The sequence below is a fragment of the Brassica rapa genome, chromosome A09 (genome assembly GCF_000309985.2).
Source record: "Brassica rapa cultivar Chiifu-401-42 chromosome A09, CAAS_Brap_v3.01, whole genome shotgun sequence".
Lineage (NCBI taxonomy): Eukaryota > Viridiplantae > Streptophyta > Magnoliopsida > Brassicales > Brassicaceae > Brassica > Brassica rapa.
Window position 1 is genome coordinate 36,004,374 of NC_024803.2, and position 25,445 is coordinate 36,029,818.

At 29.2% G+C, this 25,445-nt stretch overlaps 3 protein-coding genes across 6 annotated transcripts; 1 reads left to right on the forward strand and 2 right to left on the reverse strand.

Annotated features, from left to right (window-relative positions):
- Positions 1-12,490: 12,490 nt before the first annotated feature.
- On the reverse strand, positions 12,491-16,710 carry LOC103841603 (nucleolar protein 10). Its single transcript, XM_009118154.3, has 16 exons — positions 16,474-16,710; positions 16,140-16,238; positions 15,957-16,048; positions 15,770-15,870; positions 15,608-15,698; positions 15,469-15,527; positions 15,254-15,374; positions 15,067-15,135; positions 14,937-14,989; positions 14,735-14,843; positions 14,463-14,633; positions 14,214-14,372; positions 14,039-14,131; positions 13,755-13,943; positions 13,290-13,486; positions 12,491-13,211 (listed from the first exon to the last, which is right to left on the reverse strand). Exons 1-16 carry the CDS (start codon positions 16,601-16,603, stop codon positions 12,767-12,769), a joined length of 2,178 nt encoding a protein of 725 aa, XP_009116402.1. The 5' UTR covers positions 16,604-16,710; the 3' UTR covers positions 12,491-12,766.
- An 871-nt stretch (positions 16,711-17,581) lies between these two features.
- On the forward strand, positions 17,582-19,565 carry LOC103841604 (ribosomal RNA small subunit methyltransferase NEP1). 4 transcript variants are annotated; one of them, XM_009118155.3, is made up of 8 exons: positions 17,582-17,698; positions 17,910-18,247; positions 18,320-18,412; positions 18,496-18,640; positions 18,723-18,833; positions 18,935-19,017; positions 19,151-19,208; positions 19,308-19,565. In XM_009118155.3, the coding sequence occupies exons 2-8, from the start codon at positions 17,930-17,932 to the stop codon at positions 19,385-19,387; spliced, it is 888 nt and encodes a 295-aa protein (XP_009116403.1). In that variant the 5' UTR covers positions 17,582-17,698; positions 17,910-17,929; the 3' UTR covers positions 19,388-19,565. The 4 variants fall into 4 exon arrangements, with proteins under 4 accessions (XP_009116403.1, XP_009116405.1, XP_033136021.1 ...); XM_009118157.3 differs by having other exon boundaries at positions 17,606-17,698; positions 17,930-18,247; XM_033280130.1 differs by having other exon boundaries at positions 17,618-17,698; positions 17,925-18,247.
- A 435-nt stretch (positions 19,566-20,000) lies between these two features.
- On the reverse strand, positions 20,001-22,304 carry LOC103841607 (protein STRICTOSIDINE SYNTHASE-LIKE 9). The gene is made up of 3 exons (XM_009118159.3): positions 21,922-22,304; positions 21,438-21,692; positions 20,001-20,716 (listed from the first exon to the last, which is right to left on the reverse strand). Exons 1-3 carry the CDS (start codon positions 22,200-22,202, stop codon positions 20,143-20,145), a joined length of 1,110 nt encoding a protein of 369 aa, XP_009116407.2. The 5' UTR covers positions 22,203-22,304; the 3' UTR covers positions 20,001-20,142.
- Between the last annotated feature and the right edge of the window lie 3,141 nt (positions 22,305-25,445).

Below are 25,445 nucleotides of genomic sequence, written 5' to 3' on the forward strand. Positions count from 1 at the left end.
CCTCCACATCTATCGATAGGTTATTGATGCGCTTAACATTACTCGAACCCAAGACCTCACCCTTTAACAACTCACCCACAGAATAAACTGTCACCAATTGATCTGCAGCTCAATTGGTGTCAGTTTTTCTTGTGGAAGAGTTGTTAAAGGGTGAGGTCTTGGGTTCGAGTAACGTCGAGCGCACCAATAATCTAATTATGGAATTAAAGAAAATTCATAATGGAGGGGTTGTGGTCGGTGTCCTGCAGGACTGTGAACCTGGAGTCCACGGAACGGATTGTCACAGTTTTTTTTTCAAAGAACTGACATTCAAATTAAAATGGGTATGCAAGTTGTTGCATATATCAATTTTGAAGAATTTCTACTATATATATTAAGCGAAAATGTGGTCTTATTCAAATGAAGGTTATAACTAATCGACCTATTCAAAACATATATTATGTTAAGATAGCTTGCTCCACGTTAACACGCATTGACAATCCGTAATAATAATGCACACACTAATGATTTCACGCAACATGGTCTAAAATCATTATCCAAATATTTATACATTCGAATAATGTATATGAATAAGTCGATGAGTCAATTGTTAAATCAACAAAATTAGACGATGTGTATGTGGCGATCCGTATATAATTTCGCTAAAAAAGATAAATATGTATGTTATTTGAAATTTTAAGTATATTTTTACACGGTGATATAAGTTAGATATAAATTGAACATATTGCGATACGTTTGGATATGAAATATCAGTTTCAATTAGTTCTCCATAAATATAGAGTCCGTTACCAATTAAAACACATTTTTGTCTTTTTTTTTAAATATAAGACACTTTCCGTTGGAAGAACACATTTCTAGTTTCTAAAGTAATTTTTAGACCAAAATAACCTTTACTTAGAGAAACTATACAGTTTTTATTTAGTGGGGACCAGAGACTTTTTAAGTTATAAGAGAGAGAGTGTGTATACTTTATACGATTGATATCCAAAAAGATGAAAACACGTACGAAAAAAATAAAAAATTGAGAAAGTGTATACTAATTTTTATATCTAACTAAAAAATATTATTTCTATTTATACTAAAAGTAACTTTTAAAACTCCCCAACATATTATATGTGCCATTATTTTATATTCTACTATATAAATAAAAATATAAACACATAAAATAAATCATTAGTTTTTTTATATTTTGATATCCATATATATATTTGTATTTTAATATTTTTAAAAAATCAAATTTAAATTTTTTTTTTGACATCAAATTTAAATTTTATACGGTGTATTTTGATATTTTTGGACACAATTTTGTGGATACATTTTTTATGGACACATTTGAAATAGTTGTGGACATATATTTGTGGATAGTTTTTTTGGTATTTTGTAGATACATTTTTGATGGGCAAATTTAAAATATCCACTGATATAGCAGAGACATCTGGTGGACAAAATTTTATGGATAAGATTTTGTGGACAAAAATTGCAATCTTGCAAATTTTATGTACAAAAGTTTGTGGACATTATTTTTGTAGACAAATCAAACAGAGATTCAAAGCTTTTTTCGTATCAATCGCAGTCTTTTTTTTTTTATCAATCGCAGTCTCTTACATCTCTTATAGTCACAAAGTATTTCCCATCCAAACGTGTCTAGGATTATGTTTTCTTTGTCCCTCCAAACATTGGGTTAAGCAATTTTTTGAACTAAATTCAGAACTCTTTCCAAATGTTCAAATGTTCTTCAAAGTTACATACTTTCAACAAACTAAGAGAGACACTGTCAAGTATAAGCAAAAAAATGACAAGGGAAATGATTAAAAGCTCACTCATTGTTGTTAATATTATAGATCTATGGATCTACAACTCTTAAAAGGAGAAAAGAGTTAAGGTAGACGAAATAAAAATCTCCGATAACGCGCTCCTGTGAAATTGATTGACTAAGAAACTTCCTTTTATTCTTCAACTTTGATTTGGCCATAGTTCGCGATTTGCAGAAAAAAGAAAAGAAAGTAAGAGTGGTTTGGGAGTATTAGCAGAGAGGGCAAGAGTAAAGTAAAATTTAAAATGAAACAAGATTTTGTGCATTCGATTTCTTCGTGTTAGGATACAGAGATGAAAATGGTTGATGAAAAGTAGAGAAAGATGTGGAGAGAAATAACAAAATCAGACAAGCGGTGAGGGGAAAAGCTTAATGGTGGTTTTCGACAATTGATGAAGAAGAAGGAGAGGTTTTGGTGAGATTAGGATTAGAGAATCGGAGAAAGTAAATGAAGAAGTAGATCTGAGATTGTAATGTGATATACGGACTTTTGGAAATTCAAAAAATAAAACTTTTAAATGATTTTGTGACTCAGGTGATGATTGTTTGTTTGGTTTCTAGATTTTAGATTTTGGTTTTTGGTTTTTAGTTTTTGGTTTTTGGATTATAGATTTTGGTTTTTGGTTTTTGATTTTGGAGTAGATTTTAGTTTTCTGAAAAACATGAATGGTGGTTTTAGGTTTTAGATTTTGGTTTTTAGTTTTTGGTTTTTGCTTTTAAATAATATGATTAAAATATAATAAATAGTAAAATATTTCTTCTGGAAATAATAAAATATAAAATGTCATTACCAAAACACACATCAGCTTATTTAGAAAAGCAAAAAATAATAATATAATTTTATGTTTAAACATAAAATTAAAACAATTAATTCTATGGTTAAACATAAGTTATATATATATATATACTTTCTTTTATAAACTTGTATATATAATATATTTAGAAAATACGTACATATAAAGCTTTATGTGAAATGTGTAAACATATTTTTTAGTAAAATTTACCATAACTATTATATATATATATATATATATTCATTAATGGTTAACTTCAAAAAATAATTCTATGTGAATAATTTAACTATATATGAAATTATTTTATGAAAAAGATGAAAATTAAATTATTTTTGATAAATAATATATACAAATTAAAATCAAAATTTAATGAAAATTTACAATATTTCTCAAATTGTGGCAAATATAATTCTACACATATGGTAATATTTAGATTATGATTTTTAGATATTAGTTATTTGATTATTCTGTAAATATTTGGTTCTTATAAATTATTTTTAAAAAATGTGACATTACTAAGTAAAAAATAGGCTGGAACTATATTGTTGAGTAAAGTTCCAAAACTATGCACATATATACATATATTTATGTGTATGTGATTGTGAATATTACATAGTACTGCCATACAGTAAGCACCAAGTAGAATATGTATTTGCTTTATTATTGATCTTTTGAGTATTACTAGGGATTAACCCGGGCTACGCCCGGGATTTTTATTTTTTTCTAATTTAAGTTGTTAAATTATTTATATTTAGGCTATGATTTATATTTATATAAATGTTAAAATTCATGTCATAATTAAAATTTATTTTTAAATTTTAACACGTTAAATTAACATATTTTTTACTATTTAAATATTTTTTTGTAATTTTATTGGCTATCTATTATCATATTTAGCAAAACTATCTTTTGAGTGTTGGAATAAATGTTTTAGAGATTTTATTAACTGCCAGTATTTTTGGATCGACCACATGCTCAACATTCGAATGATCCGTAAAAAATGGTCGATCTCCTTGGCCAGGTAAGTATAATTTTAGCAAAAATATCTTTTATTTTCAAATATTAAGTATATAACTATTCTTTTTATATTTTTAATTGTATTTTTGATTAAATTATTGTATTATAATGGTTATGTAAATATTTTTTGTGATGTTTGAATTTTTGTTGTTCGTATACTTAACCTAGATGATATTGATGTTTAACAATTTATTGTTTTCTGGAAATAAAAAATAATGATATATCAAAACGTATCTAAAACTTGTTAAATTATAGTATAATGTAAATTACATCCATATTTGAAAATAAACATTTGTTGTTTTTATTTTTATTTTAAATCAGAAATTATTTTTATTTAAAAACATTATTCATATATAATATAATAGTTTAAGTTTTGAAGATTAATCATATATATAAATTATGTATATATTTTAAAACATAATTAAGATATTATATATTGAGTATCTAAATAAAAAGCTGAATTCTTATCTTGAAAATCAGATATTTATATTTTGTCTTCATGTTAATACTCACCAATCCATCATTGATATGTATAACTCAGTATGTTTTTTTAAAAAACTTAGTTTTAAGTAATAAACGAATTTAATAAATTAAATTCATCACCTATAATGTTCTGTAAACTATATTGAAAACTCTCTAAAATTATATTTTAAGCATAATATTATTATTATTTAATTTAAGTTATTTTAAACATAATATATGCTAAACCAACTTAAATTATATTTACAATAGGACCATCCTAAACCGGTTAGTAAACCAAAAACAATACTAAACCAACATGAACCAATACCTGATTCGGCGAGGAAGGAAGTGTTTCGGGATAAACGCTTGAATGGTTATTAACTGAAATGGTTTGATCATGAAAGAGTTAGTATGAATATTAACAATAAAATTATAGATAGATTAATTTAAATTTGTAAGAATACCTTTGAGTCTATGAAAAGCAATTCAATTCCCATGAATAAGTTTGACTTTTGGAAGTTGCGGGTTTCCCAACAATGAATCCACCTAACAAAAAGTTTGCTGTTATAAAAAATCTCATTTAAGGTCATTAAAGGTTTCTGAGACGGCAAGAGTTGATAGTGAAACCATTTTTTGCTCGAGTGCCTTTGAAATTTTCCTTAATAGTTGATGTTGATGTGATGGAATAATGAGTTTATAGAGACTTCTTGATGTAAAACTATACATTTTTTTTTGTTTTAATGTGTATTTCCATTTTTATATAATTTACTACCATTTTAAGATAGAAGTACATTTAAAGATAGATGCTTAAATCTTAATGTACTTTTTTCCATTTTTTTTAATGTTTATTTCCATTCTTTTTATTTACTAATATCTATATTTATATTTTTAAATAGATATTTAATATTAATGTACTTCCATTTTTTAAATTGTGTATTTACTTATATTATATTTTTACATTTTAAGATAGATGTTTAATGCTTGATGAACTTTTTCCATTTTTAAAAAATTGTGTATTTACTTATTATTACATATATAATTCATAATTATATATTACATTATTTAATTATTATTTATTTTCATGTATATGTATTTCCATTTCTTGTACTTTAATTTACTTAATATCTCTATTTTACATTTTAAGATAGATGTTTAAATCTTAATGTATTTTTCCATTTTTTTAAATGTATATTTCCATTTTTTTACTTTCTATTACACGTATATCTATATTTTAAATTTTAATATATATTTTAAATATTAATGTAATTTCCCATTTTTTAAATTTGTATTCACTTATAATATATTTACTTATTATTTATTTTTCTTTATATTGTGTATTTCTATTTTTATACTTTCTATTTACTAATAATTTTATATTTAAAGATTGATTTACATTTAAGATAGATGTTTAAATACTAATGTATTTTTTCCATTTTTTTAAATTGTGTATTTCCTTTTCTTATACTTTCTATTTTCTTAATATCTATATTTTACATTTAAATAGATGTTTAATATTTAATGTACTCTTTCCATTTTTAAAAAATTGTGCATTACTTATTATTGTATATATAATTTGTATATTTATATATTTATAATATTTACTTATTATAATTTCTATATATGAGTTATATATTCTATTTTTTCTTATACTTTATATTAGTTAATGTCTATATTTTTATTTTAGATAGATGTTTAAATCTTTACGTATTTTTCTATTTTTAATGTAAAACGGCAATGTTTATAGAAGAACTTGGACAAATAGTCAAATAGTTATATTTATGTTTTTTTTTTTTTTTAATAAAATGGTAATGTTACATTATGAAGATAACCCTTTTAGTGAACAATGGTAATCTTACATATGTTTAATGTAGTTTTTCCATTTTTATGTTGTATGTTTACATATTATTGTTATTTTTAAATGTAAAATGGTAATTTTACATATGTTTAATGTTGTATTTCTTTTTATGTTGTATGTTTACATATTATTTATTATTTTCGAAATTATATATAATTGTTTTTTTACAAAATAGTAATGTTACATTATGGAGACAAGCCGTCTTTTTTTAAAGTGAAAATGGTAATCTTACATATGTTTAATGTAGTTTTTTATTTTTTATGTTGTATGTTTATATATTATTTTCTTAAAATAAAAATGTTAAAATGGTAATCTTACATATGTTTAATGTAGTATTTCCATTTTTTATGTTGTAAGTTTTACATATATTTATTATTTCAAAATTATATATAATTTTTGTTTTTTTATAAAACGGTAATGTTACATTATGGAGATAAGCCGTCTTTTTTTTAAGTGAAACATAGTAATCTTACATATGTTTAATGTAGTTTTTACATTTTTTTTATGCTGTATGTTTACATATTTTTATAATTTTCGAAATAAGAAATATTAAAATGTAAAACTATATTTTAATGTCATGTGTCATCTTTCGAGATTATATTATATATTTTTTATTATTTATTTTTCTTTATATTGTGTATTTTTATTTCTTAACTTTCTATTTACTAATAATTTTATATTTTAAGATTGATTTACATTTTAAGATAGATGTTTAAATACTAATGTACTTTTCCATTTTTTTAAAATTGTGTATTTCATTTTCTTATACTTTCTATTTGCGTAATATCTATAGTTTATATTTACAAGATAGATGTTTAAAGCTTAATATACTTTTTCCATTGTTTTTAAGTTGTGTATTTCTTTTTCTTATATTTTCTATTTACTTAATATCTATATTTTACATTTTAAGATAGATGTTTAATATTTAATATACTCTTTCCATTTTTAAAAATTGTGCATTTACTATTATTGTATATATAATTCGTATATTTATATATTTATAATATTTACTTATTATTTATTTTTTTAAATATTGAGTATTTCTCTTTTTATACTTTATATTTAGTTAATGTCTATATTTTATATTTTAAGATAGATGTTTAAATCTTTACGTATTTTTCTATTTTTAATGTAAAACGGCAATGTTTAATAGAAGAACTTGGACAAATAGTCAAACATATTTATGTTTAATGTAGTATTTCCATTTTTATGTTGTATGTTTACATATATTTATTATTTCGAAATTATATATAATTTTTTTTTATAAAAACGGTAATGTTATATTATGGAGATAAGCCGTCTTTTTTTTAAGTGAAAAATAGTAATCTTACATATGTTTAATGTAGTTTCCATTTTTTAATGCTGTATGTTTACATATTTTTTACAATTTTCGAAAATAATTAATATTAAAATATAAAACTATATTTTATGCCACGTGTCATCTTTCGGGAGAAATTTTTTCCGCTGATGTGGACGCCCTATGGAGCCTCAAAAGCTCCATTTTTATTAGTAGAGTGAAAAATAGTAATCTTACATATGTTTAATGTAGTTTTCCATTTTTAATGCTGTATGTTTACATATTTTTTACAATTTTCGAAAATAATAATATATAAAATGTAAAACTATATTTTATGCCACGTGTCATCTTTCGGAGAAATTTTTTCGCTCATGTGGACGCCCTATGGAGCCTCAAAAGCTCATTTTCGAAAATAACTAGGGATTAACCCGGGCTACGCCCGGGATTTTTATATTTTTCTAATTTAAGTTGTTAAATATTTATATTTAGGTTATGATATATATTTATATAAATGTTAAGATGTATGTCATAATTAAAATTTATTTTTAAATTTTAACAGACGTTAAATTAACATATTTTTTACTATTTAAATATTTTTTGTAATTTTATTGGCTATCTAGTTATCATATTTAGGAAAACTATCTGTTGAGTGTTGGAATAAATGTTTTAGATATTTAATTAACTGCAGAGTATTTTCGGATCGACTACATGCTTAACAATCGATCAATCCGTAAAAAAGATGGTCGATCTTCTTGGCGAGGTAATTACAATTTTAGCAAAAATATCTTTGATTTTCAAATTTAGTATATAACTATTCTTTTGAATATTATTTTTTTTATTGTATTTTTTGATTAAATTATTGTATTATAATGTTTATGTAAATATTTTTTTGTGATGTGTGAATTTGTGTTGTTCGTTATACTTAACCTAGATGATATTGATGTTTAACCATTTGTTTTTTTATTATTTATTTATAATCAGAATTGTTTTATTTAAAAAAATATTATCATATAATATATAATAGTTTAAGTTTGGAAGATTAATCTATATATATAAATATGTATATTTTTTAAAAAATAATTTCAGATATATATATTGAGTAACTGAATTTCTTATCTTGAAAATAAATATTTATATTTTTGTCTTCATGTTGTATACTCACCAATCCATCATTGATATTTATTCAACTCAGTATGTTTTTAAAAAAACTTAGTTTTAAGTAATAAACGAATTAATAAATTAAATTCATCACCTATAATGTCTCTAAACTATATTTGAAAACTCTCTAAAATTATATTTTAAGCATAACATTACTATTATTTAATTTTAAAAGCATAATATATGCAAAACCAACTTAAATTATATTTACAATAGGACTATCCTAAACCGGTTAATAAACCAAAAACAATATTAAACCAACATGAACCAATACCTGATTCGGCGAGGAAAGAAGTGTTTTCAGGATAACACGCTTGAATGATTATTAACTGTAATGGTTTGATCATGAAGAGTTAGTATGAATATTAACAATTGTAAGAATACCTTTGAGTCTATGAAAAGCAATTCAATTCCCATGAATAAGTTTGGCTTTTGGAAGTTGCGGGTTTCCCCACACAATGAATCCACCTAACAAAAATTGTTGTCATAAAAAAATCTCATTCAAGGTCATGAAAGGTTTTTGGGACGGCAAAAGTGGATGGTGGAACCATTTTTTTGCTCGAGTGCTTTGAAGTTTTCCTTGATAGAGTGAGGTTGATATTGATGGAATAATGAGTTTTATAGGGACTTTCTTGATGTAAAACTATACATTTATTTTTGTCAAATATGGTATTTCCATTTTTATATAATTTACTACCATTTAAGATAGATGTACAGTTTAAGATAGATGTTTAAATCTTAATGTACTTTTTCCATTTTTTTAAATGTTTATTTCCATTTCTTATATTTTAATTTACGTAATATCTATATTTTATATTTTAAAATAGATATTTAAATCTTAATGTACTTTTTCCATTTTTTAAAATTTTTTATTTACTTATATATAATATTTTACATTTTTAGATAGATGTTTAATGCTTAATGAAGTTTTTCCATTTTTTTAAAAAAATTGTGTATTTACTTATATTATATATATAATTCATATATTATATATTTACATTATTTACTTATTATTTATTTCCTGTATATGTATTTCCATTTCTTGTACTTTTTTATTTACTTAATATTTCTATTTTACATTTTAAGATAGATGTTTAAATCTTAATGTACGTTTTTCATTTTTTTTTTAAATTGTATATTTCCATTTGTTATACTTTCTATTTACTTAATATCTATATTTTAAATTTTAAGATATATATTTAAATCTTAATGTAATTTTCCATTTTTTAAATTGGGGTATTTACTTATATTATATATTTACTTTTTTTTATATTGTGTATTTCTATTTCTTATACTTTCTATTTACTAATAATTTTATATTTTAAGATATATTTACATTTTAAGATAGATGTTTAAATACTAATGTACTTTTTCTATTTTTTTAAATTGTGTATTTCCTTTTCTTATACTTTCTATTTGCATAATATCTATATTTTACATTTTATGATAGATGTTTAAATCGTAATATACTTTTTCCATTGTTTTTTAAGTTGTGTATTTCTTTTTCTTATTACTTTCTATTACTTAATATCTATATTTTACATTTTAAGATAAATGTTTAATATTTAATGTACTCTTTCCATTTTTTAAAAATTGTGCATTTACTTATTATTGTATATATAATTCGTATATTTATAATATTTAATTATTATTTATTTTTCATATATTGAGTATTTCTCTTTCTTATACTTTATATTTAGTTAATATCTATATTTTATATTTAAGATAGATGTTTAATCTCAATTTATTTTTCCATTTTTAATGTAAAACGGCAATGTTTAATAGAAGAACTTGGACAAATAGTCAAATAGTTATATTTATGTTTTTTTTAATATAAAATAGAAATTTTACATTATGGAGATAAGCCGTTTTTTTTTTAGTGAAAAATGTAATCTTACATATGTTTAATGTAGTTTTTCCATTTTTTTTATGTTGTATGTTTACATTTTATTGCTATTTTTAAATGTAAAATGATAATCTTACATATGTTTAATAGTAGTTTCCATTTTTTATGTTGATGTTTTACAGTTATTTATTATTTCGAATTATATATAATGTTTTTTTTTACAAAATAGTAATGTTACATTATGGAGATAACCATCTTTTTTTGTGAAAATGGTAATCTTACATATGTTTAATGTAGTTTTTCCATTTTTATGTTGTATGTTTACATATTATTTTTTTAAAAAATAAAAATGTAAAATGGTTAATATTACATTATGGAATTAAGCCGTCTTTTTTTTTAAATGAAAAATAGTAATTTTTACATATGTTCAATGTAGTTTTTCCATTTTTTATGCTCTATGTTTCATATTATTTATAATTTTTAAAAATTAGTAATATTAAAATGTAAAACTATATTTTATTGCCACGTGTCATCTTTCGGGAGAATTTTTTTTCGCTGATGTGGACGCTCTATGGAGCCTCAAAAGGTCCCTTTTATTAGTAAGGATGTTAAATCGTAATATACTTTTTCCATTGTTTTTAAGTTGTGTATTTCTTTTCTTATACTTTCTATTTACTTAATATCTATATTTACATTTTAGATAGATGTTTAATATTTAATGTACTCTTTCCATTTTTTAAAAATTGTGCATTTACTTATTATTGTATATATAATTCGTATATTTATAATATTTAATTATTATTTATTTTTCAATATATTGAGTATTTCTCTTTCTTATACTTTATATTAGTTAATATCTATATTTTATATTTTAAGATAGATGTTTAAATCTCAATGTATTTTTTCCATTTTTAATGTAAAACGACAATGTTTAATAGAAGAACTTGGACAAATAGTCAATAGTTATATTTATGTTTTTTTTAATATAAAATAGAAATTTTACATTATGGAGATAAGCCGTTTTTAGTGAAAAATGGTAATCTTACATATGTTTAATGTAGTTTTTCCATTTTTTTATGTTGTATGTTTATATTTTGTTGCTATTTTTAAATGTAAAATGGTAATCTTACATATGTTTAATGTAGTATTTCCATTTTTTATGTTGTATGTTTACATATTATTTATTATTTTCAAAATTATATATAATGTTTTTTTTTACAAAATAGTAATGTTACATTATGGAGATAAACCGTCTTTTTTTAGTGAAAAATGGTAATCTTACATATGTTTAATGTAGTTTTTCCATTTTTATGTTGTATGTTTACATATTATTTTTTTAAAAATAAAAATGTAAATGGTAATATTACCTTATGGAATTAAGCCGTCTTTTTTTTTTAAAATGAAATAGTAATTTTACATATGTTCAATGTAGTTTTTTTTTTTATGCTCTATGTTTCATATTATTTTATTTTTAAAAATTAGTAATATTAAAATGTAAAACTATATTTTATGCCACGTGTCATCTTTCAGGAGAATTTTTTTCGCTGATGTGGACGCTCTATGGAGCCTCAAAAGGTCCCTTTTATTAGTAAGGATTAATATTAAAATATAAAACTATATTTTATGCCACGTGTCATCTTTCGGGAGAAATTTTTTCCGCTGATGTGGACGCCCTATGGAGCCTCAAAAGCTCCATTTTATTAGTAGAGTGAAAAATAGTAATCTTACATATGTTTAATGTAGTTTTCCATTTTTTAATGGTGTATGTTTATATATTTTTTACAATTTTCAAAAATAATTAATATTAAAATGTAAAACTATATTTTATGCCACGTGTCATCTTTCGGGAGAAATTTTTTCCGTTCATGTGGACGCCCTATGGAGCCTCAAAAGCTCCCTTTTATTAGTAGAGATTTCTTATATTAATATTTATTAAATAAGAGTATTTATAATTTCAAAAAAAATACAAAATCATCGTTAGCATAAAACTAGAAAAACTTGGATTTTGGCTTTTGCTTAGAAATAGATAGTTATTCTAAAAACCAGTTTCCCTAAATTTTAGAAAATCTAAAACTCAAAAATCTTGATTGGGTTAAAAATGGTTTTTGGAAAATCAAAAACCAGAAACTGTTTCAAAATCTGCAATCATCCTATCAATTAAAAAGTTAGAAAAGATTAAAGAAATAGAAAAGTATAGCTGAGAGCATGTAAGACAAAGTACATAGACATGTGTCTTAAAGAGTAAAAATTTCATAAATATATGTATATGGATACCGAACAGTCCATACATGCCAAAGACTATTTCATGTCTGAACAGTCACCAGTAGATTTTTGACCATCGATCTACGGTTCATTATTTGACATATTTGTTTAATCATTACTTTTACTTCAAGTCTTGAAGACATCAGCCAGCTCTAATACATTCTAAGAACAGTTCGAAATTTTCAAAATTGTATATGTGAGAGATTCTCAAAAGTGATAACAGTTTCCAAAATTAATATAAAAAACCTTTGAAAGCAAACATTTATCGCCGGCCTCTTCCTCCGCCGCCACGTCCACCTCTTCCTCTGAAACCACCACCACCACCACGTCCCCCTCCTCCTCTTCCCCGGGAACCACCACCTCCTCTCCCTCTAAAACCGCCACCACCTCTACCTCTGAAACCGCCTCTAACAACATCCTGTTTCAGTCCAAGAGACTGAACTCCTCTCCTCTTGTTTCTTTGCCCGTCTCCATCCTCATCGTCTCTATCATCTCTATCTTCTTTGTAAGTGGATGAGCGCCTAGCGTTGAAAGAAAGCTCCCTCGAGCCACCAGGGCCGAACTTAACATCTTTCGAGCCTCCAAAGTTGCCACGGCGGTTCTCTAGGGCCTTAACACGCTCGCCCATTGGAAGACTGACTTCTTTAGCCAATGATCTACGGTGGTGGAAAGCTTCAGCATGTCGCTCGTCTTTCACTTCAAACAACCTGACACCAAAGCTTCCACATTAGGAAAGAATAGAGAAACATACTATGATGTCTAAATACTCATCATAAGGCACTAACTTTGGAGTTTTTGATTTCTTGCTTGGTCTTCCATCTTCTGATTCGTCGTCTGAGCCTTGTGATGCATCAGAGTCGCTGTTCTCGTCGTCATCTGTTACCGCTTCAAAGTGTTCATCTAACAAAGAAGGTTGCTTCTTAGAAGAAGCAACAGGGTGCAGGACACCATATTCATATGATTCCGGATCAATTTGGAAGTCCTGAAAAGGAAAATCACAGGAATCAGCTTAGTACCAAGTGAAATAGAGCAAGAAAAGAAAGTTAGTGTTCTAAAAATCGGTCTAGACATTCAAAAAATCAGTCTAAATGGTCAAACTTAAACGAAACAATTTTTCTTGAAAGATTTAAAGAATCAGTATAGACATCCATCTAATCAATAATCCTCTATAAAGTATCTAATTACCCCATAGCAATTTCTTGAACATTGAAAGAAACAGAGAAAAGCCTCAAAAGGATTATTGTTCATACCGGATTCTGGAACATAGCTCCAAACCGACCATCTGTGAAGTTCTCATCACTAAGTCCGAGTTTCTTCTTCTTCGACGCTTTCTTTGCAGCTTCCTCATCCTCAACACTCTTCTTTTCCTCTTCTCCATCCTCCTCGTTTTGGAGGGTGGCTGCGAGATCACGGTTAACCTTTGGCAACCTTCTCTTCTTCTGCAAGAAGCACACAGAGATGTATGTGTAAGTAGCCAACGTAGGAAAAAATAGTGAACGAACATGCAGATGCTGCCTATATTAGAAATACTAACTGTGATTCTCTGGCTACGATCTGCTTCTAGTTTCTTTTGCTTCTGGTCTTCTAAGTACTTATCATACGCAAAAGGATCAGCCACTGTCAAAGCCTGTAAAGAGGGAAAACAAAGTTACAAAGCAGAAACATCTTGGAGGCAACTCTGAAGGTAATGAACATGTCAAGAGAATCACCTTTTTGTATAGATTGTGATTCACAAAGTACCCATGCATTTGAGCTTTCAAAAGATCTGTGCCAATCAAATGAGTCATCTGCAACTTCTCCAGATCTTCCTTCGTCACGAACTTGTAATTATCGTAAATAGTTGTTTGTCCAGTTTCCTCCATCTCTTCCTGAGAATAGCAAAAAAAAAGTGTTAGCAACAATGGTCACCACACTTTAACGAGGGATATATTGGGAACCCCTTTGAATCAGATAAATACCGTTAGGTTTTCAAGAGGAGAACACCATTTAGGGGCAGGACCAAGTTCAGGTATGAAGTAAGATGGGATTAGGCTAGAGTCTAAAGCCAGAAGCATTAGTCCACTTCCAGGGAACACACAAATGTCGTTTATTCCACCTCCACTCGGTTGAATGCTGGTCATACCTTCTCCCTAAAAGAAAATATTGAAGGTTACCAAAAGCTGTACTAAGCCAAGATTCCTTATATGTCAATACAACAATCCATGCGCCCAAGAAACCGAGAGAAGCTTACAGTATTCGGATCCCATATTCTAACAATCTGCTTGTCAGTAGTAATCAGCTTAGGTTGTTGAGTATTAAGAGTTCGTTGCCACTTAATACTCAAAATTGGACTCTCGTACCTGCAAGTTTGCAGGAAAGACTATGAACACCGAGGAAACAAATCCTAAAGTTATAGCATACAATATGATGGATTTTTAGTAAGTAATACTTACATGTGATCCTTCACATGTATTGGAGCTGAAGTTCGCAAGTCGTATATGAATACCTGCAGATTTAAAACACAACAATCAACAAAACATAGCTAAATAGTCAAATCGACATGATGGTTTCCAAGAATCAAACCTTTCCGGCACTACTCCCAACAGCTACTTGAAGACCTTCACTATCATCAAACTCTATAGCAGTAACCTCCTATCAGCCAATTAAAAAACACATGATCATCAGACAGATCGATGCAATTTTTCTGCCAAAATCACGACTAAACTACAAATGTCTATCTGAATATGGAGCATATGTTTAGAAGAAGTACCGAAGCAGCATCACCACCATGTGTAACCGCATTGATCCTAGCAGCAGATGATTTCATTCTCATATCGAAACATTCCACAGCACCATCCTCACCACCACAAGCAACCAGTCCATGGAGATTGCTGGAATGACAAAAAAGATACATAGTGCTCAAACGTAAGCAACAGTAATCTGAAACAGTGCAGTTAAAACAATGATGCCAATGCTTATACAAACCTTCGAGAAACAACATTCAGCGCCGGGGATTGAGTGGTGAGCGGAGAGAGAAATCTTCCCTAAGGAGAGAAAGCCATATCTCACAAATCATTAACATGGGGGAAGAACCAAAGACCAACTTAGACTTAACGAAACGTACCTGCTCCAAATTGATTCTGTATAGATCTGGTGAGGAAGCAGCGCAAAGCAGATCACAAGACCAGTTATCATATGTCATGTCTCTCCCCATCCTACAAAAGAAAAAGTGAGCTTTTAGACAAATGCCACAGTAATACCTCACAGACCAACAAAGATAACATACCTTGGAATCCGTAAAGTGTGGTGTTTCCCGTATTTGGCGTGTAGATGTATAGAACGATCAGCACATAAGAAGGCAAGCTTTGAGTAGTCATCATCCAACACCTGTAGAGAGCCAACATAACACATTAATGAACCAGAAACAAGCAAGAACGGCTTAAGACACAAGCTCAACGGAGCAGCGAAGTTACCTCAAAATCAACAATCTCAGAGTCTAAATGCCTCTCAAACTTCAAAGCAAGCTGACCTAGCTCATAAACTTTGACCTGTGGTGGATATATACCTGATTCATTCAACAACGTATCAGTGAAAAACTCACACCACAAAACATTCTTCACCAAGAAATAACAAAAAAAAAGAAAATGAAAACTTACCTGAAGCAATCAGATACTCTCCATCAGGAGTAGATTTAATTCTAGTAGTAGCAGTCTCAAACTTCAAATCCTGTATAAGCTCCACTCTCTGCATATACTCTGATACCCACAAAACAAAACTTGAATTTGAGAAACTTTACAAAGATATCATTAAGCTAGCAACTAAGAGAGCAAAAACCTAAAGGAAAAGGAACATTTGAATTTGAAAAACTTTACAAAATATATTATTTAAGCTGACAACTAAGAGAGCCAACCCTAAAGCTAAACCCACATCACAGATAACAAAAAGGAGGAGACTTTGAGCAGAGATTCGAGCACAAAGATAGATACTTACGGGGGTTTTTGCGGAGAGCTCGTTGCTTCTTAGGGTTAAGCCAAGTGGCAACGTTGGGTGCAGATGAAACATGGTATAGCTTAACTCCGTTGATGGAGGTCGACTTCAGTCTATCTCCGTATGTCGCCATCTTCAGACAACTATACTCTTCTTCCCTTGACGGCGAGTTGCAGAGAAAGAACCAATGTAATAAAAACGGAAGGAACCGCCACTTTGTGGTTGGTCGTTTCTTTATTGGGCCTTTTAAAACCCTAAATTTTAATGCGCCTACGTAAATTACGATGGGCCTTTAAAATCCTAGACCCTAAGACTAATTGAAATCTTCAATTCATCAATCTTTTAAGAATATAGTAACTATTCTAATAGGACCATCCCAAATAGTTACTCTATTTTTCTACATTAAAATACAGTAACTTTATAATAATATACTCTATTATAAAATAGAAAATAGAGTAATAAACAAAAAATATAAGAGTAGTTATCAAGTTATTACAAATTATGAGAAACATTACATAAACGATATTACAGCCGACAATTTTATCTGTCAGATGAGAATTAACGTCTAACTGCACACCCTGAACTGCCATATGAGATCCATTACTGACGGTATTATTTACGCCATGCTGAAGATCTCTTGTAAATACTTCTGCAATTTTTCTGCATAATTCACATTCTCCGGGAATTAAAACTCAGATCTCTTGATGTAGAAATTGCGTCGCCTGAGATTCGAACCCCATATTTGGGTGTAGAAATCTTTAAACCGTCTATGTAATGTTTCTTATTATTTGTAATAGCATAATAACCGAATAAAAAAATCTATTTTTGAGTGAAAAATAGAGTGGGTTGAAGATGTCCTAATACTTTATTTTATGTGGTGGAAAATAAAGTAATAAACAAAAAAAATTATTCTATTAACAGAATAAATTTATTTTTACCTTATTATATAGTTAAAAAGTATATTACCATTAGAACATTTTTATTTCAAACTTCATTCTAAAATGAAAAAATAGACTTGGAAATAGTCTTAATTATAATTTTAGCACGACAGGCCTTCTGAAACCCTAATCCTTAATGGGCCTCAGGTCAAGATTAGTGGGCCTTAAGCAACTCTATATTCAGTGGCTGAAACTAAACCTTGGAAATTAGGGTTTATCTAGCGAACCGCACCGATTCGATTCAGTCGCCTGCTCACCCGAATCGTCTCCGCAAGCTAAAGGGTATCGGAGTAAGCTATAGTTTCTTCTGTATCTCTCTTTAGTTTAGCTGTTCTTCATCAAAAGTTTCAATTTTTTTCGAGTTTAAGCTAAACGGGTGTGTGATTGTATGCTGTAGTTTCGAAAACGATGAAATTTGATTACTTTATGTGTTTGTGTTTGCATTTTCCGAGAAAAGATTACGCCTTTAGCATCTGATTACTTGATTTTGTGTTGGGTTAGTTTTTGATTTTGAAGGAAAGATGGTGAGGCCGTATGGGATTAAGGTGAACAAGAGGAAGGAGAGAAAAGAGAGGTACGATAAGGAAGAAGACGAAGAAGAGGAACAGCCTAAGTTCGAGCAGAAACAAAAAGAAAAAGAAAGGGTGAAGAGGGCGAAAAGAGAAGTCACATCAAAAGCAGAGGAGGAAGATGATGAAGAGAATGAGATAGCTGAGGAAGCAGCAGCAGATGAGCTTGATGTGGGAATACCTATTGTCGTGTCTGATGATAAGAAGGACCAGACTGGCGTTATTTTTGTGCTTGAGAAGGCCTCTCTTGAAGTTGCCAAAGTTGGAAAGGTACATTTCCAAGAGTGTTTGCCTTTGTGAAAAGATATAGTTTCTGAGCAGCCTCTTATTCGTTCTTTGCAGACTTACCAGCTACTAAACTCTGATGATCATGCTAATTTCTTGAGGAAGAATGGCAGAGATCCTGCTCATTACCGACCAGACATCACTCATCAGGTTCGGAATTTTATAGTTTTTCATCCAAGTTATACTTTATTATAAAGTAAGACTCATTTTGAGTGATCTTTCTCTCTATTCAGGCTCTTTTGATGATTTTGGATAGTCCGGTCAATAAGGCTGGGAGGTTGAAAGCGGTGTACGTTAGAACAGAACAAGGTGTTCTTTTTGAAGTTAAGCCACATGTTCGTATACCAAGAACTTACAAGCGGTTCGCTGGAATCATGTGTGAGTTCTCCTTTGTTTTGTTACTTTTAACCTCTCATGTACCTCTTGTTTCTTAATCCACCAACATTGTTTGTTTTTGCAGTGCAACTGCTACAAAAGCTTAGCATTAGTGCAGCTGGGAAGCGTGAGAAACTTATGCGGGTGATCAAGAACCCTGTTACAGGCCACCTACCGCCTAATTGTAGAAAAATAGGTAAAAAGAAAAGCCTATAGTTTTCTCCCACATTTGGTTATTTTATACTGCATTAGGATGAGAGCTAAAAAGAAAGGATTGTTTTTTTTTTCTTTTATCAGGCTTCTCGTATAGCTCTGAAAAGCTGGTCAATATGCAGAAGCACCTATCAACCGTCTGTAATGAGACCGACACTGTTTTTGTGGTTAGTGATGATCTCAAAACACTTCTCTCTCACTTTAGCACAAAAGTCCAAAACTCATTTGCTTAGTGATAGGTTTTAGCTTTCAGCTTACATATAACCAAATCGTATTCAAACATGTGCCCTATTATTGCAGCTTGGTGCGATGTCACACGGGAAAATAGAGTGCGACTATATCGATGATTTTGTGGCCAGTAAGTTTGTCTTCCTTAACTCATCATCCTTTGCAGAAAGAAATAAAGAGAGATTTTAAAACAGCATATGATCTGAAATTGGTTTCTTGGTTTCTTCAGTTTCAGGGTATCCTCTTAGCGCAGCTTACTGTATCTCAAGAATCTGCGAGGCCTTATCAACAAATTGGAATATTATATAAAAGAGTATTAGCCAGAAGGTCCCTTCTTCTTTCTCCTCTACTGTTCTAATTGTTGAACCATTTTAAGTTTGTGTTTTATGCACACTGTTCAATCTATTATGAGTTCTATGTTCTTAAACTTTTTGTCAGAATGTACTAAACAAACTATATCGAAGTAAGATTTTTGGTTATGAACTAATCTCTCACCGTGGATACATCAACAATACATGCAGTTTTGATTTTAAAAAAAAAACAAAAACATTTTTAATCAGCAATTCATCAGATAACAAGCTTTACAAACCTTAAACAAAAAAATATGAACTAATCTCTCACTGTGGATACATCAACAATACATGCAGTTTTGATTTAAAAGAAAAAAGAAAAACATTTTTAATCAGCAATTCATCAGATAACAAGCTTTACAAACCTTAAACAAAAAAAATAAGCTTTACAAACCCAAGAGACACTGATACGACAAAAAATACAAGAAAAACACACAACATTTTGTCTGCATATGAATTTGAATACATGCAGTAATTTTGTATTTCTGATCAATCAAAGATTGGTCATCAAACTAATAGATAATCAAGCGTCGAAATCAATATATGTCCACATTGATTTCAAAATTAACTTATTTGTGTTTTAATCTGTGTTTTATTTATATAGAAAGGAAATAGACACATAACAGTAGATAAAAGGTAAAATGATGCAACTAGTCCACAAACACATGTCGATTTAAAAATAATACATCACTACCTTACAACAAACGAAACTACTCACTTGCGATCAAGAACCCATACGGCAGGCGAGAAAACAGACCCGAACCAAAGCTTACCATCATCTCTCTCATAAGCCTCACTCACATACTGCATGTGCTTCCCTTCTTTGTCCTCAAGTATCTCAAGCACCTCCCCTGTCTCCCCGGAGATTTTCACGGCGATCCCTTGCTGCCTAAACCCATTCATCTCCTGAATCAAGAAGTTCAACGGCACCGTCTTTTCAACCAACTTCCCTAGCCACTTATTATTTACTATCAATCTCCCTATTAGATTTTTCTTACAATGTATGCCAAGCCAAAAATCTCCCGTTGGTGTCAAACGGATGTTGTCAGGATAGCCTGGGACCTTGGAGAAGATATCTCGGGTCCCTGCTTTAGGACCTTTGATCCAATATCGATGGACAAGACCAGTGGCAGACTCACATGTGATTAAGAATGACCTATCTTTGTTTAGAGCCAAACCGTTGTTGCAACGGAGATTGTCCATGACAACTTTGGCCTCTTTGGTCTTCTTGTTGAATCTGATCACTCTCCCCGACCGCTCTCCGTTAAAAAGCACGTAAAATACTTCCCTGACAGACAAAAGTCGCTATATGTTTAGACTAGGAATCCGTAAAATTTGTTTCAGTCCATTATATATCTTTATTTGATTCGAAAAACTAGGATATCCATAAATCTACGAAGAAAAACTTGTAATAATATGTAATATCCGTAAAAATGAAGCCAATTAAAATACTTATATCTGTTATATTATAAAACAGAAATCAATTGATAATTCTGTAAATTAACACTTGTCTTTTTCAAAAAAAAATTAACAACAAATTATTAATTCAAAAATATATATATGTTGCTCTAGAAACAAAAAAAAAATCATTAATAGTGAATAAACCTTTCGGTAGTTACACCCACGAATCACCATTTCCGTTTCACATTTTTTTTTTAATTCTTCTAACCTTATCTCCTCCACAATAAGATTTTTTATATATACATTCTTATCTAATCCCCCCCTCCTCCAATGATATATGCAGGAGCACCTTGACTATTTAATCATACCTAACATGTTATATTAGTACAAATAATGTGTTCCTGCATATCACAGGCCATAATACTAGTATTTTATAAAACAGATCGAAGGATGATTGATGCAGATGCAAAGTTAATGATCCAAACAAAACATATCGAATCATGGATACCTCCAAAAATATGAATACTCGCTATTTGTGCCGACCCCTAGTTTAGTTTTAGATTGTTTCAAACACTTTATTTTTATTTTGCAATTGCATTTTTACATACCTGAAATGATACTTGTCACTACTGTCATTGAAGTACAAGACATCTTCCTCTTCGTCTATATCCATCTGGTTCGCAAACATTACTTTGCGACCTTCAGCCTGGTCCACTACCAACTCAGCCAAACCTCCCTCTGGTCCAACCTTCATCACCCCAAGGTAACCATCACAGATGTACAAATCTCCTGTTTTCTTCTCGAAACTAAGTCCTAGTGGCCTTCCACAAGTAGGCACTACCTCATGCCGTGAACAGTTTCCCCTACGTACAAAAAGGATAATTTATCATTATTACTCTCCATTTCAAATTAATTATAGTTGTATACTTGTATACCAAATTTTTTGGTACAAAAAATATTTTTTAAAATAACTTTAAAGTACGTAGTATATCATTTGAAACGGATGGAATATTAACATAGTAGGAACTTAGTTATGCATGTACCGGTATGTTACGTTCTAATAAACGTTATGATACTAACAAAATTTAAAACCTGTAAGGAGATGTGTGTGCGAACTCGACCCAACCAAGATCATGGCCGCGCCACTTGAGAATACGGCCGTCCACAACCGCAGCATAAGGACCTTCCCCTTGTGGATCCCACTCAATGCTCTCTGGTCCATCAACAGGAAGTGGTATGGTCTTGGCCATTGGCAATATATTCTTCGTCCCCTTTAAATCATCAGGCGCAAATAAAATCTGATACGAGATTACAGCAAAGACGGCCAAAACAACCGCAATGGCCCAAGTCGGAGCTTTCTGACTAGTCGGCATTTGTTTCACCGGAGAAAAATACTATATATGTTTGTTGAAAAGACGTGTTTGTGTAACAACACTAGCTATTGTTAGCTTACACTGTGACCGTAATTATATAACATCAGAAAGCAAAGCGAAGAGGACAAAGGAGTCTAGCTAGATATTTATTTATTTTATTGTTGTGTGGATGCAGAGATACACACGTATGGCCCGTGCGCTGAAGTGCTAAGTGTTCATGAGTATTGCTAATGTTTTTCATGTGTGTAATCACCGACCAAACTTTAATTTAAAGTGAAACCCCACATAAAAGTGTACACCGCACATTTTCACGTGATTTCATTTTCAACCACAGAAGTCACAACACAAAGATATCCAGTTCTGACGTAAAGTCTCGATCTTCTTACATCGTACATAACAGAGACGGGAAGCCAGTGAGAGTAAAGAGGGTGCACATGCATTCACCTATAATTTCTTTTAAACTAGTGTATTTCTTCACTAATTTTTATATATTTCCACCAAAATTTGTAACTTTACACTCTTGTGCACCCAATAATAATCACTTCTGGATTCGCCTCAGGACATAAGTACTAACTAGATTTTGACCCGCGCAGGCGCGCGGATGTATATTTTGAAAAATATGTTGATATTTGTTTTTCATGTAATTATTAGGATTTGGAAAAATGAATCCGAGGAACATAACCGATACCGATCCAAAGATATAGTACCAAACCCAAACATAAATTGATTAAATATTCTAATTATTCAAAATTTTGTTATTTAGAGAACCGAATCTGATCCGAACCGAAGTATTTAGGTATCCGAATTTATCTAAAAATAGATTTATATACTTATATATATTAATTATTTTTAGATTTAACGTATATAAAACATCAAAAATGATACTTTTAAATTGATTTAAATACTTGAAAATATATATAGATAGTCAAAAGTAAATATCTGAAATAGTTAAAGTATACTCAAATCACCAAAAATACTTAAAATAATTATTGATTTTGTATCCAAAATTTAAATCAAGCCAATTGATATGTTAAGTTTAAGTATTATGACATATGTTATTCAAATTTATACGTAATATATTATTTTATTTATACATTTTGAGAAATTTAAAATATATAATGATTTAAGACTTTAAAAATAATTTAAATTAGTTATCCAAACCCAAACCAAACCCGCAAAGATCCAAATCGAACTCAAACCAAAATTTAGAAACATTCTAATAAGGCTGAAATCTTTGATCCCGAAAACCCAAAATACAAAACGATCAGAACTAAACCCGTATGGGTATCCAAAAGCCCATCCCTAGTCATTATTATATATCGTATTTTATCATCATATAATTAATCGTATTTTATATGTACCATCATATAAGTAATCATATAATTAATAGTATTTTATACATACCATCATATAAATAATTACATATATTATATTTTTAAAACTTAATATGAAATATGAAAACCATAATTTGAGTTGGTATTTCAAATTGGGCTTTGTATTATATTTTTCTTATATATATTGACAATATTTTTTTATAATGGTTATTGAAAAATAGTTTAGTAAAAATCCATTTTTGAATATATGTATATTTTTGAATCAATTTTTGATATAAATCAAATTTGAATTATTATTTTGATTTGAAATATGTATATAAAGTTTAAATTTTGTTTTATGGTTAGTTTAGAAAAAAAAAATTTATTGACCCATTTTGGTATATTTTAAAAGTGGCCTAGATAACTTTCAGTTTTTTAAAAAAATATAAGCCCATTACTTTTTTTCTTAATACTACTATCCTTGTTTTCAAACAAAAATATTTTTTTTAAAAGACTGCAATCCATGTTTCCAAACACTCCAAATTTTTAAAAGTCCTATTTAAGTCTCCAAACACTCCAATTTTGTACTTGAGTTTTAATAAAATAGATGTCAAGAAAAAAATGTGTCACGTGTATCTTTGATATGATCTTATCTGATTATCTATCATCTAGATTCTAGAATGAACAACCCCGCCTAGAATATATGCGATCATAGTGAATGGTTATGATCTCGTGATATAACATTTTTGCAACGTACAACCTCACCTAGAATACGCACTAGATATATCAAGAAGAAATAGCAAATAATGGCTAAGATAACCCCTCTAAACATGGAACCAGTTACCAGGGCCAAATCTAAAATTTAAGAGGATATGAACATACTATTAGATTAATTTTAATTGAATATATTATTAGATTAATTTTAATTTAAAAAATTCAAGAATTTGAAGATAACTATGGTCGGTCCACGCTACGCGCATAATATATTGCTTTACGTGTGATATAAGTACTTATATTTTTATATGCTTTTGTTATTTGTGTTTTAGATTTGTATTTGCAAAAGATGTGTATGAAAGAGTTTTGTTCTTTTGTTTTAAAAACAGTTGAGTAAGGAAAGTTTATTATATTTGGTAAAATTTATTATGCTTGATTACGTTAGTTGTTTTTGTATTAAAATGTTGCGGCGTATAACATATAAGATGTTGTATGAGGTCTACATGGTCTTTTGATGTTTGTTTTTCAAAATAATTTTGAATGTATAGTTGGCAGGCTGTTTATGTTTTATTATATTTTAGGTTCGAAAGGATGAGTATGGTGAATTTTACGATTAACGTTTGTATGAACAGTTTGGACCGTAGAGGTTTGCTGCTATTTATGGTTTATGGATTGATGAACATGGTACGGAAGAGGAGAGAAAAGAATGATAGTTGGAAGATAAATAGTTTGCCAACCTGAAAGTCGAAGGTAAATTTGATCTCTTTATCCAGTTGATTGATTAAATTGATAGATGACTTCTTTTCATGAAACGTTTAATACAGAGAACCCCAATTTTGTAGATAAAGCTGACCAGACATTGATAGAGAACCAACATGCAAAGAATAATTGGTCTCGCGTTTCTTGGAATTACAAAGAAGACAGAGAGCGTCAGTTTGCGGCTTCTCTCTCCGTCTCCAGATTCATCCTCATTCACCGCCATATCTGTTTCCAAGCCATTCGTCTTCCCAACTTCCACATTCATGGCCTCTCTCCTTCACACGATCTATCTCTCCTAATTTCTCCCTCAATTCAGCAGCTGCCGCAGCTCCAACAAAACCATCAGATCCTAAAAATCTAGAGTAGAAAGCGAAGATGATAAAGGTGAAATGGGCTTCATATGAAACCAAAATGAAACGCAGAGTTAGACGCTTAAACCTATTGAGGTGACACGTGT

What these genes read in the sequence shown, in the direction of transcription:
- LOC103841607 (XM_009118159.3), bottom strand. Translation starts at nt 22,202, where the DNA reads ATGCCGACTAGTCAGAAAGCTCCGACTTGGGCCATTGCGGTTGTTTTG. An exon ending in GCACACACATCTCCTTACAG is followed by an intron (nt 21,693 to 21,921) that starts GTTTTAAATTTT and finishes TTTTGTACGTAG; the next exon opens with GGGAAACTGTTCACGGCATG. An exon ending in AGTGACAAGTATCATTTCAG is followed by an intron (nt 20,717 to 21,437) that starts GTATGTAAAAAT and finishes TTTGTCTGTCAG; the next exon opens with GGAAGTATTTTACGTGCTTT.
- LOC103841603 (XM_009118154.3), bottom strand. Translation starts at nt 16,603, where the DNA reads ATGGCGACATACGGAGATAGACTGAAGTCGACCTCCATCAACGGAGTT. An exon ending in CTGAGATTGTTGATTTTGAG is followed by an intron (nt 15,871 to 15,956) that starts GTAACTTCGCTG and finishes GGCTCTCTACAG; the next exon opens with GTGTTGGATGATGACTACTC. An exon ending in CACACTTTACGGATTCCAAG is followed by an intron (nt 15,699 to 15,769) that starts GTATGTTATCTT and finishes TTTCTTTTGTAG; the next exon opens with GATGGGGAGAGACATGACAT.
- LOC103841604 (XM_009118155.3), top strand. Translation starts at nt 17,930, where the DNA reads ATGGTGAGGCCGTATGGGATTAAGGTGAACAAGAGGAAGGAGAGAAAA. An exon ending in GCGGTTCGCTGGAATCATGT is followed by an intron (nt 18,641 to 18,722) that starts GTGAGTTCTCCT and finishes TTGTTTTTGCAG; the next exon opens with TGCAACTGCTACAAAAGCTT. An exon ending in AGACCGACACTGTTTTTGTG is followed by an intron (nt 19,018 to 19,150) that starts GTTAGTGATGAT and finishes CTATTATTGCAG; the next exon opens with CTTGGTGCGATGTCACACGG.